The sequence below is a fragment of the Nerophis ophidion genome, linkage group LG16, assembly GCF_033978795.1.
Source record: "Nerophis ophidion isolate RoL-2023_Sa linkage group LG16, RoL_Noph_v1.0, whole genome shotgun sequence".
NCBI lineage: Eukaryota > Metazoa > Chordata > Actinopteri > Syngnathiformes > Syngnathidae > Nerophis > Nerophis ophidion.
Window position 1 is genome coordinate 53,751,145 of NC_084626.1, and position 17,119 is coordinate 53,768,263.

Sequence of the window (17,119 nt, forward strand, 5' to 3'; positions counted from 1 at the left end):
AGAGGTCTGTCATTTTCATCATAGGTACACTTCAACTGTGACAGACAGAATGGGGGAAAAAAATCCAGGAATTCACATTGTAGGAATTTTAAAGAATGTATTTGTAAATTATGGCGGAAAATAAATATTCAAGCTCTCACTGATGGAAGGAGGTTTTGGCTCCAAATCTCAGGATACATGGCCCCATTCATTCTTTCCTTAACACGGATCAATCGTCCTGTCCCCTTAGCAGAAAAACAGCCCCAAAGCATGATGTTTCCACCCCCATGTTTCACAGTAGGTATGGTGTTCTTGGGATGCAACTCAGTATTCTTCTTCCTCCAAACACCAGCAGTTGAGTTTATACCAAAAAGTTCTATTTTGGTTTCATCTGACCACATGACATTCTCCCAATCCTCTTCTGTATCATCCATGTATCCATTTTGGTATCAACTCAACTGCTGGTGTTTGGAGGAAGAAGAATACTGAGTTGCATCCCAAGAACACCATACCTACTGTGAAGCATGGGGGTGGAAACATCATGCTTTGGGGCTGTTTTTCTGCTAAGGGGACAGGACGATTGATCCGTGTTAAGGAAAGAATGAATGGGGCCATGTATCCTGAGATTTGGAGCCAAAACCTCCTTCCATCAGTGAGAGCTTTGAATGCTTGACCAAATACTTATTTTCCACCATCATTTACAAATAAATTCTTTAAAATTCCTACAATGTGAATTCCTGGATTTTGTTTCCCACATTCTGTCTGTCACAGTTGAAGTGTACCTATGATGAAAATGACAGACCTCTGTCATCATTTGAAGTGGGAGAACTTGCACAATCACTGGCTGACTAAATACTTTTTGGCCCCCCTGTAGTAAAGACACAACATATTTACATATTTATGTACACAGAGCAACAACTTCATCATTTGGTGACAACCATATTCTTCTCCCTACAATACTTGCGTCCATGGAAGGACATAAATTGCATAAATGTTTGTGCAGTTAGTGATTTACGAGGATGGACAAATCCTCTTGATGTACACAATTTGTAGCTGACATCCTTCACCAAAGACCTCACAAATGCTCCGGAATGAAGGAACAAGTACAGTTTCAGTTGTTTTGCTATAAGTGTGGTGGCCAGCTGCCTGATCCCTCTTCCAACTTCCAATGTCTTGATGGATATCCTTTTGTATGTTTTGTTTCCTAGGAGCTATTCTGTTCCTCCATTCGCAAGAATGTGAGTAAAGACAGTACACAAATAAAGAAAGGTTTGTGTTGACTGACAGGAGACAGGATAGTTGCTGGATCCAGGACAAACCATCTCTTATCCTGTCAAAGAGCAAAACGGGGCAGTCATTATGTCCTTGATCGCTTTTGTCGGGCGTGTTCTTTGATCAGACCACCAGTGAGTGATGAGAAGATTGGTTGTGTAGTCCGTTCACCTCACCATTCAGTAAGAAGTGCCTCTAAAAACTGCACTTCAAACAAACTTTAAACCTTCCCTATTAGGAAATGACTTTAACCTTTGTCCCGCACCAGAAAGGTACTGTAATTGTTTTCATTGCAGCTGCAGAACCGTGTGCTGCATGACTCCACTGGAAAACTGATACAAAATGCTTACAGGCATGAGTAATTATTAGATCTCATTACTTATTGACAAACCCTGTTTCCATATGAGTTGGGAAATTGTGTTAGATGTAAATATAAACAGAATACAATGATTTGCAAATCCTTTTCAAGCCATATTCAGTTGAATATGCTACAAAGACAACATATTTCATGTTCTAACTCATAAACATTATTTTTTTTTGCAAACAATAATTAACTTAGAATTTCATGGCTGCAACACATGACAAAGTAGTTGGGAAAGGGCATGTTCACCACTGTGTTACATCACCTTTTCTTTTAACAACACTCAAACGTTTGGGAACTGAGGAAACTAATTGTTGAAGCTTTGAAAGTGGAATTCTTTCTCATTCTTGTTTTATGTAGAGCTTCAGTCCTTCAACAGTCCGGGGTCTCCGCTGTCATATTTTACGCTTCATAATGCACCACACATTTTCCATGGGAGACAGGTCTGGACTGCAGGCGGGCCAGGAAAGTACCCACACTCTTTTTTAACGAAACCATGCTGTTGTAACACGTGCTGAATGTGGCTTGCTGAAATAAGCAGGGGCGTCCATGAAAAAGACGGCGCTTAGATGGCAGCATATGTTGTTCCAAAACCTGTATGTACCTTTCAGCATTAATGGTGCCTTCACAGATGTGTAAGTTACCCATGCCTTGGGCACTAATGCACCCCCATACCATCACACATGCTGGCTTTTCAACTTTGCGTCGACAACAGTCTGGATGGTTCGCTTCCCCTTTTGGTCCGGATGACACAATGTCAAATATTTCCAAAAACAATTTGAAATGGGGACTCGTCAGACCACAGAAGACTTTTCCACTTTGCATCAGTCCATCTTAGATGATCTCGGGCTCAGAGAAGCCGGTGGCGTTTCTGGATGTTGTTGATAAATGGCTTTCACTTTGCATAGTAGTGCTTTAACTTGCACTTACAGATGTAGCGACCAACTGTATTTAGTGGCAGTGGTTTTATGAAGTGTTCCTGAGCCCATGTGGTGATATCCTTTAGAGATTGATGTCAATTTTTGATAAAGTGCCATTTGAGGGAAGGAAGGTCACGGTCATTCAATGTTGGTTTCCGGCCATGCCGCTTACGTGGAGTGATTTCTCCAGATTCTCTGAACCTTTTGATGATATTATGGAGCGTAGATGTTGAAATCCCTCAATTTCTTGCAATGTCACTTTGAGAAAGGTTGTTCTTAAACTGTTTGACTATTTGCTCACACAGTTGTGGACAAAGGGGTGTACCTCGCCCCATCCTTTCTTGTGAAAGACTGAGCATTTTTTAGGAAGCTGTTTTTATAGGCAATCATGGCACCCACCTGTTCCCAATTAGCCTGCACACCTGTGGGATGTTCCAAATAAGTGTTTGATGAGCATGCATCAACTTTATCAGTATTTATTGCCACCTTTCCCAACTTCTTTGTCACGTGTTGCTGGCATCAAATTCTAAAGTTAATGATTATTTGCACACAAAAAAAAGTTTATGAGTTTGAACATGAAATATGTTGTCTTTGTAGCATATTCAACTGAATATGGCTTGAAAAGGATTTGCAAATCATTGTATTCTGTTTATATTTACATCTAACACAATTTCCCAACTCACATGGAAACAGGGTTTGTAGAAGAGTTGAACTATTTGGATGTTTGGTATCTCCTGACAATTTTCCGTTCTTGTAGCGCCAAGTACATTTGTTCGTTTGTAAATATTAGCATTGCTAATATTGTGGCATTGTAAAGCCTCTCTTCTTCTCATTGACAAACATGCGTTCAACAGAGTTCTGGAGAGCTTAACAACCTTTTAAGATGGAGTAACTATCCAGAGAGAGAGTCTACTTAGCCGGTTCTATACCTCGCCTGATGGGCTCTATGCTGGAATATCCTCCTGCTAAAATTGCTATCGAATCCGTTGGGAAATAAATGATGGGAGTGCCCAGCAGGCAGAAAAACAGGAATGTGTCTGTCTCTTATAAACATGCTGGGTTAGATCAGGCGATGTACTAACGCTAGCCTCTTGAGAAAAACAACCACTGCTCTGTTGCAAAACATTATTACAACCTATCTGCTCACACTGCTATCATAGTGGTACTCCTAACCTGAGAGACAGATATCTTGTTTCGTAAGACACACTTCCTCCTGAGGCTTTCTTTCCACCTGATCATAAAACTAAAAAGGGCTGGGAGATTCATCAAAAATATGTAAGCCCGACATTTAGAGCTTCTACCCCAGTCAGGGGTGTCCAAAGTGCGGCCTGCAGCTCATCTTTTACCCGCACGCCACACATTCTGCAAAAATTACAAAACTCATAGTATTGCAAAAATAAAAAAAAAACATTTAGAAAAAGTGGAATGAGGTGAAATCTAATGAGGAAAAAGTGGCAATGTTGACACAAAGCTGCCATGCAGGCCGCTTTTTTTGTTACTTTTCTCTTTATTTTCTACTTTTCCCATTGCTCCAAAAAAAAAATCTATGTTATAATGAATTATTACTTAAAAATTATCACTTTAAAATGTTTTATGTGGAAAAAATATTGCATATGTTGTGTGGTTGCCATATAAAAACATCAAAGTTTTGACAAAAGAGCATAAAACAAACAAAATAATAGTTCAAACTTAAAATCGACAGATATATCGGAAAATGATCTTGCAATTTAAGTGTTAAAAGTTAAAAAAAAAAAAAAAAATTATCACTTTATGAGTGGGGAACCTTTCGGATCTGAAATATATTTAGTAGGATTTTATTTAACTTTTCACTGTGATTACTCAAAAATATTAAATAATTAAAATCCATGGTGTCCTGCATTATTGATCTTTGAGGGCTTTAATTGATCAATAAAGGAACTCTACTGAAGGAGATAATAATAATAATTTGACTTATTTTTAACATTTTACTGACTGAGACCCTCTATGCTGCCCTAAGGATTTAAAAAAATCCATATATTTTGTTATGGTTTGAAAATGAAAAATATCAAAATGGCCCCCGCATGCTTACATTTTTCCGTGTGCGGCCCTCTGTGGGGTACAGCGTCCGCATTACTGAAGACGCCGCACCGTTCCGCCTGTCGATCTCACCATCCACTCTTCCCTCACTCGTGAACAAGACTCCTAGGTACTTGAACTCCTCCACTTGGGGCAGGGTCTCCTCCCCAACCCGGAGATGGCACTCCACCCTTTTCCGGGCGAGAACCATGGACTCGGACTTGGAGGTGCTGATTCTCATTCCGGTCGCTTCACACTCAGCTGCGAACCGATCCAGTGAGAGCTGAAGATCCCGGTCAGATGAAGCCATCAGGACCACATCATCTGCAAAAAGCAGAGACCTAATCCTGCGGTCACCAAACCGGAACCCCTCAACGCCTTGACTGCGCCTAGAAATTCTGTCCATAAAAGTTATGAACAGAATCGGTGACAAAGGACAGCCTTGGCGGAGTCCAACCCTCACTGGAAATGTGTTCGACTTACTGCCGGCAATGCGGACCAAGCTCTGACACTGATCATACAGGGAGTGGACTATGTTCTGACACTGATCATACGGGGAACGGACCGCCACAATCAGATAGTCCGATACCCCATACGCTCTGAGCACTCCCCACAGGACTTCCCGAGGGACACGGTCGAATGCCTTCTCCAAGTCCACAAAGCACATGTAGACTGGTTGGGCAAACTCCCATGCACCCTCAAGAACCCTGCCGAGAGTATAGACCTGGTCCACAGTTCCACCACCAGGACGAAAACCACATTGTTCCGCCTGAATCCGAAGTTCGACTATCCAGTGTAGCCTCCTCTCCAGTACACCTGAATAGACCTAACCGGGAAGGCTGGGGAGTGTGATCCCACGATACCTGGAACAGACCCTCCGGTCCCCCTTCTTAAAGAGAGGGACCACCACCCCGATCCACCAAGCCAGAGGTACCGCCCCCGATGTCCACGCGATGCTGCAGAGTCTTGTCAACCAAGACAGCCCCACAGCATCCAATGAATTATGTCTCAATATCAGTATTAAATTCAGACAGTAGGCATTAGATTACAATATGTTGCTGTTCCTCCCAAAAATTGCTTGGTGGAAGTCCAGACGCCAACAATTTCATGTAATTTGCAAGGTTATTCGTGACCTGTACTTCGCTGTATTTCCAAACCGACAACAACAGTCAAGAATGTTTGTGGATCCTTGCATGAGAACATTGCTTTATTGCACCATAGAATATTTCATCCAAAAAAGTCCCCAGGAGTTTGACCTTGTGGTGCTATGTTTCACTCCCAGTGCTTGAAATGTAATGGACTTGCCGTGCATTCCAGGGGTGAGGTCTTGTTCACAGTACGCACGTTGATATTCTTCTAAACATGTTGGCAAACTCTCAGATCGTATGATAACCACATTGTTTACCTTAGCTACAACAAAAATGCATTATTTTTACTAATGTGCAACCAGCCATTATCTGCATGATACGGTATTTACTCACAAGCAAGTCATGTTTAATAAAATGCAACTAACCCGTAGATAGACCTTGGTGTCATGGCAGAGACGTTCTCCATTGGTGAGGCTCAAGGTCCTCATCAGACTGGGCTGCTGACTTTCCAGGAACAGAGTCCTCCTGACTGATTCTTTGTGGTTGTGCTTTGTTCTGTCCAACTCAATTTCCACCACAAATCCTTTGAATATGCACACAAGGAAATGATTTGCATATCTCTTCATGCACGCGTTACACTCAAATATTCACACACATACAGTACATTCATGGAAAAGCATAAGTTGTGCAAGAACGTGGCTTTTATCGTCTTCTGTTACGGTGTGCAGAAACATAAAGTGCAGGCCTGCAGTCCAGATGACAAGTGTGTGTGTGTGTGTGTGTGTGTGTGTGTGTGTGTGTGTGTGTGTGTGTGTGTGTGTGTGTGTGAGGGTCTCACCGAGACTAGAAGGGAGGTGCTTTCCGTCAGCCAGCACACAGAAACCAACGCTGACACTGAAAGTCAAAGAAAATAATCAAGAAGTGTGAAAATAAAGATACACACAGGCTCTACAGAAATAATGATTTGTTTAAATTTGACAATTATGGACACAGTCCAGGAATCATTATTTGATTCTTCTACAAAGACAAGAACAGTCCTGATTTTCTTGTTTGTAGAAAATCCAGGAAAAAGGAGTAGAACGTTGTTGGCAGGCACAGGTCAGATAGTTTTTTCTTGCAGTTTGTTACCATTACAGATGTGGGCCTTCAACATTTGAACCAACGCGCTACCAATTCTTGGTACATTTTGTGTGTGTCCATGTGCTTCCATAATTAAATCTTTTTTTTTCCAATTTAACACTTGACACCATGGAAATGATAACTCTTCTACTTAGTTGTTTTAGTTGGTTTTGTTTACACTTCTCAGTTTCATTTGCAAGCGCTGTATGCATTTGGGGGGGGGGGGGGGGGGCATGGTGTAGTGCAGGGGTGCCCACCCTTTTTCTGCAGATAAACTACTTTTCAATTGACCAAGTCGTGGGGATCTACCTCATCCATATATATATATATATATATATATCATTTATATCTATGTATTTATGAAAGAGACGCTTTTGTTAAGAACTTAAAGGTGTTTATGGAATATACGAGCATGTTTAACATATACAAACCCCGTTTCCATATGAGTTGGGAAATTTTGTTAGATGTAAATATAAACAGAATACAATGATTTGCAAATCCTTTTCAAGCCATATTCAGTTGAATATGCTACAAAGACAACATATTTCATGTTCAAACTCATAAACTTTATTTTTTTTTTTTTGCAAATAATAATTAACTTAGAATTTCATGGCTGCAACACGTGCCAAAGTAGTTGGGAAAGGGCATGTTCACCACTGTGTTACATCACCTTTTCTTTTAACAACACTCAATAAACGTTTGGGAACTGAAGAAACTAATTGTTGAAGCTTTGAAAGTGGAATTCTTTCCCATTCTTGTTTTATGTAGAGCTTCAGTCCTTCAACAGTCCGGGGTCTCCGCTGTCCTATTTCACGCTTCATAATGCACCACACATTTTCCATGGGAGACAGGTCTGGACTGCAGGCGGGCCAGGAAAGTACCTGCACTCTTTTTTTACGAAGCCACGCTGTTGTAACACTTGTCTTGCTGAAATAAGCAGGGGCGTCCATGATAACGTTGCTTGGATGACAACATATGTTGTTCCAAAACCTGTATGGACCTTTCAGCATTAATGGTGCCTTCACAGATGTGTAAGTTACCCATGCCTTGGGCACTAATACACCCCCATACCATCACACATGTGTAAGTTACCCATGCCTTGGGCACTAATACACCCCCATACCATCACACATGTGTAAGTTACCCATGCCTTGGGCACTAATACACCCCCATACCATCACACATGTGTAAGTTACCCATGTCTTGTTCACTAATACACCCCCATACCATCACACATGTGTAAGTTACCCATGCCTTGGGCACTAATACACCCCCATACCATCACACATGTAAGTTACCCATGCCTTGGGCACTAATACACCCCCATACCATCACACATGTGTAAGTTACCCATGTCTTGGGCACTAATACACCCCCATACCATCACACATGTGTAAGTTACCCATGTCTTGGGCACTAATACACCCCCATACCATCACACATGTGTAAGTTACCCATGCCTTGGGCACTAATACACCCCCATACCATCACACATGTGTAAGTTACCCATGTCTTGGGCACTAATACACCCCCATACCATCACACATGTGTAAGTTACCCATGTCTTGGGCACTAATACACCCCCATACCATCACACATGTAAGTTACCCATGCCTTGGGCACTAATGCACCCCCATACCATCACACATGTGTAAGTTACCCATGCCTTGGGCACTAATACACCCCCATACCATCACACATGTGTAAGTTACCCATGCCTTGGGCACTAATACACCCCCATACCATCACACATGTGTAAGTTACCCATGCCTTGGGCACTAATACACCCCCATACCATCACACATGTGTAAGTTACCCATGCCTTGGGCACTAATACACCCCCATACCATCACACATGTGTAAGTTACCCATGTCTTGGGCACTAATACACCCCCATACCATCACACATGTGTGATGGTATGGGTAACTTACACATCTGTGAAGGCACCATTAATGCTGAAAGGTACATACAGCTTTTGGAGCAACATATGTTGTCATCCAAGCAACGTTATCATGGACGCCCCTGCTTATTTCAGCAAGACAATGCCAAGCCACGTGTTACAACAGTGTGGCTTCGTAGTAAAAGAGTGCGGGTACTTTCCTGACCTGCCTGCAGTCCAGACATGTCTCCCATGGAAAATGTGTGGCGCATTATGAAGCGTAAAATAGGACAGTGGAGACCCCGGACTGTTGAAGGACTGAAGCTCTACATAAAACAAGAATGGGAAAGAATTCCACTTTCAAAGCTTCAACAATTAGTTTCCTCAGTTCCCAAACGTTTATTGAGTGTTGTTAAAAGAAAAGGTGATGTAACACAGTGGTGAACATGCCCTTTCCCAACTACTTTGGCACGTGTTGCAGCCATGAAATTCTAAGTTAATTATTATTTGCAAAATAAATTAAATAAAGTTTATGAGTTCGAACATGAATATGTTGTCTTTGTAGCATATTCAACTGAATATGGCTTGAAAAGGATTTGCAAATCATTGTATTCTGTTTATATTTACATCTAACACAATTTCCCAACTCATATGGAAACAGGGTTTATATTTGGTCCAAGAATTATGTGTTTGTAGATACAAGCAGCTTGGCAATATGAAATTGTTTGATGTTTTAATGAGGCGAGCTTAAAAGAGCTGGAATAGAACTGTGACGGGTGTTACATAACAATTGTAAGATTTTTCCATGTTTGGGTATTTTTAGAGAGCTGGTAAGTTAAACACTTTGGCTTATTGTGGAAGAGCCAACAATATTTCCACATCAGGGGATGAACTGCAGTGTGTAAGCTTCCTATTAGTACACGAGCCACAACTGAAGGTTGTAGAGGAAAAGTGTGGTCATACCAGGACACGGCTGTGGTTCCAGTGCCTGTGGAAAGCTCACAAAGCTTCTCTTCTTGGTTGAACATAGTCGGCTGGACCGTCAGAGACACACTGGCGTTCACTATCGGACGAGACCTGTGTGAAGATTGCACCAAGAAAGGTTACGGGGCTTGGGGGGAGTCTACAGACTTTAAGTGCCGTAAAATCACCTGTACAGCACACTTTTGTCAGCCCCAAAAGAGCCTACAATCAGGTCTGCAGGAGAAGAAATGACAGAATTAGAGCGAGTTATCAAAGAAGGGGAATTGAGTTTAATAGGGCGCCGAGAGAGGAATGTATTACCTGGGTAGCCATTGAGATCTAGATCTGTGTTGCCTCGCAGTGCGAAACCAAAGTTGGCAGGAAAAGAGCTGGAAGGCCATGAGGCAGCGAGAGTCTGAGCAGGCGTGTTCTTCAATCCTTCAGAGTAACCATTGTAAATAAGAACCAGTCCCTGTTGGTCTTCTCCCCCGTAGGGACAGCCAACAGCCAGGTCTAAATGTCAACAGCAAAGGAACACAATGTAAAGCATTACTTTATATCATTTGCTGCATATTTTGTTAATACTAAATACTTCCTTGTCGAGCGACGTCATTGGAACAAACTACATAATAGTCCAAAATGACTCCATGAGTCAGAGTGGCTTTCCACAGTGGGTGGACATAAAAACAAGACTTTTGAGTCATTAAGCAGTGGCGACTCTGAAGTACAATAACAGATGTCTATTTAATGCATTTGTTTTTATATTCCACACAAAGGAGTTGCAAAAATGAATATATCACTAACAATTAGGGGTGTGGGGAAAAATCGATTCGAATACGAATTGCGATTCTCACGTTGTGCGATTCAGAATCGATTCTCATTTTAAAGAAAATCGTTATTTTTTTTATTTATTTTTTATCAATCCAACAAACCACTGCACAGCAATACCATAACAATGCAATCCAATTCCAAAACAGAACCTGAGCCAGCAACACTCAGAACTGCAATAAACAGAACAATTGAGAGGAGACACAAACACCACACAGAACAAAACAAAAGTAGTGAATATTATCAACAACAGTATCAATATTAGTTATCATTTCAGCATAGCAGTGATTAAAAGTCCCTCATTGACATTATCATTAGACATTTATAAAAATAATAAAGAACAATAGTGTCACAGTGGCTTACACTTGCATGGCATCTCATAAGCTGGACAACACACTGTGTCCAATGTTTGCACAAAGATAAAATAAGTCATATTTTTGCTTCCTTTAATAGTTAAAACAAATTTACATTATTGCAATCAGTTGATAAAACATTGTCCTTTACAATTATAAAAGCTTTTTACAAAACTCTACTACTCTGCTAGCATGTGAGCAGACTGGGGTAGATCCTGCTGAAATCTATGTATTGAATGAATACACAATCCTTTTCCATCGGAAAAATATACTTTTTGAATCGAGAATCACGTTGAATCGAAAAAAATCGATATATAATCGAATCGCGACCCCAAGAATCGATATTGAACCGAATCGTGGGACAGCCAAATATTCCCAGCCCTAGAACAATGTACATATTAGGGCAGGCCTGGGCAATTATTTTGCCTGAGAGGCCAAATTTAGAGAAAAAAATCTGTCTGTGGGCCAGCATATCTTTTTTTAGGAACACTAATACAAAACCTCTCAATAATGTCTGAATGCTACAAACCCCGTTTCCATATGAGTTGGGAAATTGTGTTAGAGATAAGCGGTAGAAAATGGATGGATGGATGGATGTAAATATAAACAGAATACAATGATTTGCAAATCCTTTTCAAGCCATATTCAGTTGAATATGCTACAAAGACAACATATTTCATGTTCAAACTCATAAACATTATTTTTGTGCAAATAATCATTAACTTTAGAAAATTTATGCCAGCAACACGTGACAAAGAAGTTGGGAAAGGTGGCAATAAATACTGATAAAGTTGAGGAATGCTCATCAAACACTTATTTGGAACATCCCACAGGTGTGCAGGCTAATTGGGAACAGGTGGGTGCCATGATTGGCTATAAAAGCAGCTTCCATGAAATGCTCAGTCATTTACAAACAAGGATGGGGTGAGGGTCACCACTTTGTGAACAAATACGTGAGCAAATTATCGAACAGTTTAAGAACAACATTTCTCAAAAATATTGAATTTCAATGATCGTATCGGATTCTTCTTTTTTTCCCCCCCTTTGTCATGAAAAAGGGAGGTTTTTTTGGGTTGGTGCACTAATTGCAAGTGTATATTGTGTTTTTTATGTTGATTTAATAAAAGAAAAATAACATTTAAAAAAAATTATAAAAAAAAAAAAAGAAAAACTAATAAAGCAATTCTTCTGTGGCCGGCTACCAATCGTGAAGTGTAAGAAAATACTTTGATAGCACATCTTAGTGTTAAAGATTGAATGAATAAAAAACAACTTTAAAACAATTAACATTTCTTAACACGGTTTAACACAAACAAAATTTGGTACCGTTGGCTACTTGTATTGATTCCCCTATCCTGTATCGACCCAAATCCCTAACAATTTTCATCTGGGTGTTACAAGTTGAAAAACTTATTGGGGTGTTACCATTTAGTGGTCAATTGTAGGGAATATGTACTGTACTGTGCAATCTACTAATACAAGTTTCAATCAATCAAAAACCCTGTTCAGAAAAAATCCTACTTTGCCCAAAATTCTCAAATGTTTGGGAAATTCCCATCGACTGGGACAATGGGACATTCTTCAAAGTTCCACAACTCCCACATTTTTCATCTGATTCAAACTGTTTCAACTTCAAAATAGTCAGCCTGTTTGGAAATTGTGTGCTCTGCTTCAATAATTCCGGGAAAAAAATCCAGGATTTCAATTCAATTTCAGCATTGGAGCATTCGCACACAATTCCTTCAGAAATTGCCTCATCTAGTCTAATCATATTTTGTCATTTATGGTCAATTCCTAAGTGCTTGTTCTATACTTAAATGAAAGACAAACTGAGTTAAATGTTATGATCCGCTGCCCGGATCATATTATGTTATCTTCTTGAGTCTTTTTGTATTATGTTCTGTTAGTGTTTGACTTATTTAGTTCCTGGTTGCACTTTCTTGTTTTACGTATTAGTTTCACCTGCCACTTTTTCCGGACGCACACCTGTTTTGTAACTACTGTCTTAATTTAAGCCTGCCTCCTTCGTTCGTTCTGTCTGGCTTCGTAGTTTGTGTTCACACAACGAGTAACGACTTTTGTTCCCCAGTTTTGTACTTGTTAGCTTCCGCGCTAGGCCTTGTTATCGTCTAGCTCCCATGCTAGCTCTTTTGTTTTGTCTTTTGTGCCTTGAGCAAGTTTTTCTTTTTCATAGTCTGAATTGTTCTTAAATAAATCATTTGTTCTTACCTTCACGCTGTGTCCGAAGCGTCTTTGAGAGAACGAACCCGCAATACCATGCGACTAGGTTGTCAATGACATTTGTGACCCATCCCTTAGATTTCCACCTAGCAACTTTCAGCTTATCCCTGCTAACTTTGAACCAAAGGTAGACTACACCATGGCCTGGTTGCCAGTCAATCACAGGTGAGTCCATCCCAACAACCATTTTATTATCAGCATCATGCACTGCTTCAGGATGTCGCGGTACTTGTGCAGCCCCAGCCCTCCGCCATCATGCTGGGCGTTGGGCCAGATGACAAATGGTTGCTGAAATGTGAAGGGTTCGCTTATTTCTGTGAAAGTCGGCAACAGAACCCACCAAGTCGAGCAAACCCCTAAACTATCAGTGATGCGCTTAACTCTCATACCGTTGAAACCGTCCTGGTTGAGATCACCCAGAGGCGCCAATGAGGTTCCAAACCGACTGAAGGGCTGCTGGCCAAGTAGGTGGTGCACAGTCGGCTCCAGCTGCAAAGGTCCTCTCTGGAGGTACACATACACTTTCCCAAGCTCTTCCAGATGCCCATTGGACCCACGACGCATGAACATTGGAGCTCCCACTAGCAGGTCATCCATCCTGAAGAGGAAGTCACAATGGTTTTACTTTTTTATTTCATTCATTCAAGGTTAAAAAAAAAACAATCAACATGACATGAAAATAATGAATGAAAGAAGTATAAAACTATATTATCTGCCCCATATTCACACATTTGTTGTTCGACTCAAAAAACTTATTATGGTCATATTTTCTATTTCATAACATCCAACCACAATAATTTACTCCAAATCCTATATTTTCATCAACCTTTTTTTTTACATATACTGAAAGAGATCTAGTTTTGTTCCAACTATCCAGTTTGTTTTGGAAACTTAAACTTTTGACTGAAATGAACCATTTTTATCATAGGTCCAAGGACATCCATCCATTTTCTACTGCTTATTCCCTTTTGGGGTCTCGGGGGGCCCTGGTGCCTATCTCAGCTACGATCGGGCGGAAGGCGGTGTACACCCTGGACAAGTCGCCACCTCATCGCAGGGCCAACACAGATAGACAGACAACATTCACACACTAGGGACCATTTAGTGTTGCCAATCAACCTATCCCCAGGTGCATGTCTTTGGAGGTGGGAGGGGCCTATCCCCAGGTGCATGTCTTTGGAGGTGGGAGGAAGCCGGAGTACCCGGAGGGAACCCACGCACTCACGGGGAGAACATGCAAACTCCACACAGAAAGATCCCGAGCCCGGGATTGAACCCTTACTACTCAGGACCTTCGTATTGTGAGGCAGACACACTAACCCCTCTTCCACCGTGAAGCAATCTCTTTTTAAGCTTACAGAACCTGGTATTACCAGGTAGTCTCCCATCCAAGTACTAACTAAGCCCAATGCAGCTTAGCTTCTGAGATGTGGCGAAATCGTGCATGCTCAGGGTAGTATGGCCGTCAGCCGGTCCAGGGACAAGGAATGTAAAATAGCCTCATGGCTAATTTTGCTACATTTACGCTAGGGCTGTGGCTCTTAAGGCATCGCATGATTCGATTCAATTCTTGGGGGTAACAATTAGATTAAAAATTGATGATTGGGTCCAAAAGCAGCTTCCATAAAATGCTCAGTCATTCACAAACAAGGATGGGGTGAGGGTCACCACTTTGTAAGCAAATTGTCGAACAGTTTTAGAACAACATTTCTCAACGAGCTATTGCAAGGAATTTAGGGATTTTACCATCTACGGTCCGTAAAATCATCAAAAGGTTCAGAGAATCTGGAGAAATCACTGCACGTAAGCGATGATATTACGGACTTTTGATCCCTCAGGCGGGACTGCATCAAAAACCGACATCAGTGTGTAAATGATATCACCACATGGGCTCAGGAACACTTCGTAAAACCACTGTCAGTAACTACAGTTGGTCGCTACATCTGTAAGTGCAAATCATTGTATTCTGTTTATATTTACATCCAACACAATTTCCCAACTCATATGGAAACGGGGTTTGTATTAAAATTAAATTAGACAGTTTGTGGATTCCCTTGTATGGCATTTGTTGTAATGATTCTTTGAGCTTTCTTCTGTAAAAGTAAGATTGGATTTAAATATGTTTTATAGACATACTTCAACACAGTATGACAAATATGGAACAATCAGTGAATTATACAAGATGTATTGCTTTTCTGATTTAGCAATTCATTCACTTTGAATAAAATAGCAATACTTTTAGATGTTTTAACCATTGTATCATCTATATGCGATTTCATTAAAAACTTGATCTCCTTTGTTAATAATGTATAACATTATTTCCTGGGGGCTTCACGGTGGCAGAGGGGTTAGTGCGTCTGCCTCACAATACGAAGGTCCTGCAGTCCTGGGTTCAAATCCAGGCTCGGGATCTTTCTGTGTGGAGTTTGCATGTTCTCACCGTGAATGCGTGGGTTCCCTCCGGGTACTCCGGCTTCCTCCCACCTCCAAAGACATGCACCTGGGGATAGGCCCCTCCCACCTCCAAAGACATGCACCTGGGGATAGGCCCCTCCCACCTCCAAAGACATGCACCTGGGGATAGGCCCCTCCCACCTCCAAAGACATGCACCTGGGGATAGGCCCCTCCCACCTCCAAAGACATGCACCTGGGGATAGGTTGATTGGCAACACTAAATTGGCCCTAGTGTGTGAATGTTGTCTGTCTATCTGTGTTGGCCCTGCGATGAGGTGGCGACTTGTCCAGGGTTTATCCCGCCTTCCGCCCGATTGTAGCTGAGATAGGCGCCGGCGCCCCCCGCGACGGAATATGCAGTAGAAAAATGGATGGATGGATTATTTCCTGGTGTTAAAACAAAGTATACATCTATACTTTTTTCCAAGTAAAATGCAGACTTGCTTAATGGTCCACCAGAATATGGATTTCAGCCTCAATGATTAAATATTCAACTGAACAATTTCCAACAACTTGACTGTGGGTGTGCAGACAACTTTAGTCAAATACGTGATCCTTGATTCACATTTAACCAGAAAATGTTCAAATGTTTTATTTTTAGCAAACATTTAAATGAGTGATTAGACTCAGTGAGTGTAGGAATTCTGAGTTCCTTGACCCAAATCTGACCTTTTCTTTATCAATCCCATTTTGCATGTTTCTCCAATCTCTTATTTTCCCTCCCTTTAGCCGTGTGTCCTCATCAATGCAGCGTCACTCCACACACTCACCCGTCCTTGTTGATGTCCGTGGCTGCGACTGCGTAGCCAAAGTAGGACCCCATCTGGAAGCCATTAAAACAGAACTCAGTTAGCCTCTAATTACATCACTCTGCCTAGATCTCTTTATTTTTCCTCTCCGTTCTCGCTTTTGTGCCCTCCGACGTTAACCCCGGAGGCTTCCTCCTAAATCTCTCAATCCCACAATCCCCTGGTGCGTCATCATTTTCAAGGAGCTCACTGTTAGAGCTTCTGTGAAGAAGAGAAGAGGTGGCTCATCTGTTTTATTTTCATACTACACATACTGTACTTATTAATGAGGGTCCAATTACCTCTGGTTGTGCTCCACCACAAGGTGATTTGTAGATCCCAGTGAAAGACACCAGGAATTGTTGCAATCATCTAGAAGTGTGGTTGGCAACACGCGGCTCTTTGATCGCTCTGATGTGGCTCAGCCGGATATTTGCCAACCCCACTGATTTTCAGATTTCCGTGCCTCTCCCAGGGAAAACTTTCTACAATTTTCACCCGGACGACAATATTGATGGCGTGCCGAAATTCGCGCTCTCTGAAACATGTCATCGCGCCCGCCTTTACACATTGCTATCTACGTGCTGGCCGCTCACATGTAATATGCGACCTCTGTTATTACACGAAAATGACTGCAAGCATACTTGTTCAACAGCCATACAGGTTACACTGAGGGTTGTGATATAAACAACTAACACAGTTACAAATATGTGCCATACTGTGAATCCACACCGAACAAGATTGAGAAACACATTTCAGGAGAACATCTGCACCATAATGCAACATAAACACAACAGAGAAAATACCCAGAATCCCA

At 41.4% G+C, this 17,119-nt stretch overlaps 1 protein-coding gene across 2 annotated transcripts in view; it reads right to left on the minus strand.

The window, feature by feature from the left end:
- Positions 1-17,119, minus strand: part of LOC133535579 (integrin alpha-5-like) — a 119,714-nt gene that overhangs the window by 34,539 nt on the left and 68,056 nt on the right. For both annotated transcript variants that reach the window (XR_009802251.1, XM_061875530.1), the window contains exons 11-17: positions 16,285-16,337; positions 13,449-13,657; positions 9,959-10,150; positions 9,826-9,871; positions 9,638-9,751; positions 6,514-6,569; positions 6,101-6,258 (exon numbers count right to left, since the gene is read on the minus strand). Coding sequence is in view for 1 of the 2 variants with exons in the window: in XM_061875530.1 (XP_061731514.1) it covers positions 6,101-6,258; positions 6,514-6,569; positions 9,638-9,751; positions 9,826-9,871; positions 9,959-10,150; positions 13,449-13,657; positions 16,285-16,337 (828 nt within the window). In the remaining variant the exon portion in view is untranslated. The remainder of the gene's footprint in view (positions 1-6,100; positions 6,259-6,513; positions 6,570-9,637; positions 9,752-9,825; positions 9,872-9,958; positions 10,151-13,448; positions 13,658-16,284; positions 16,338-17,119) is intronic.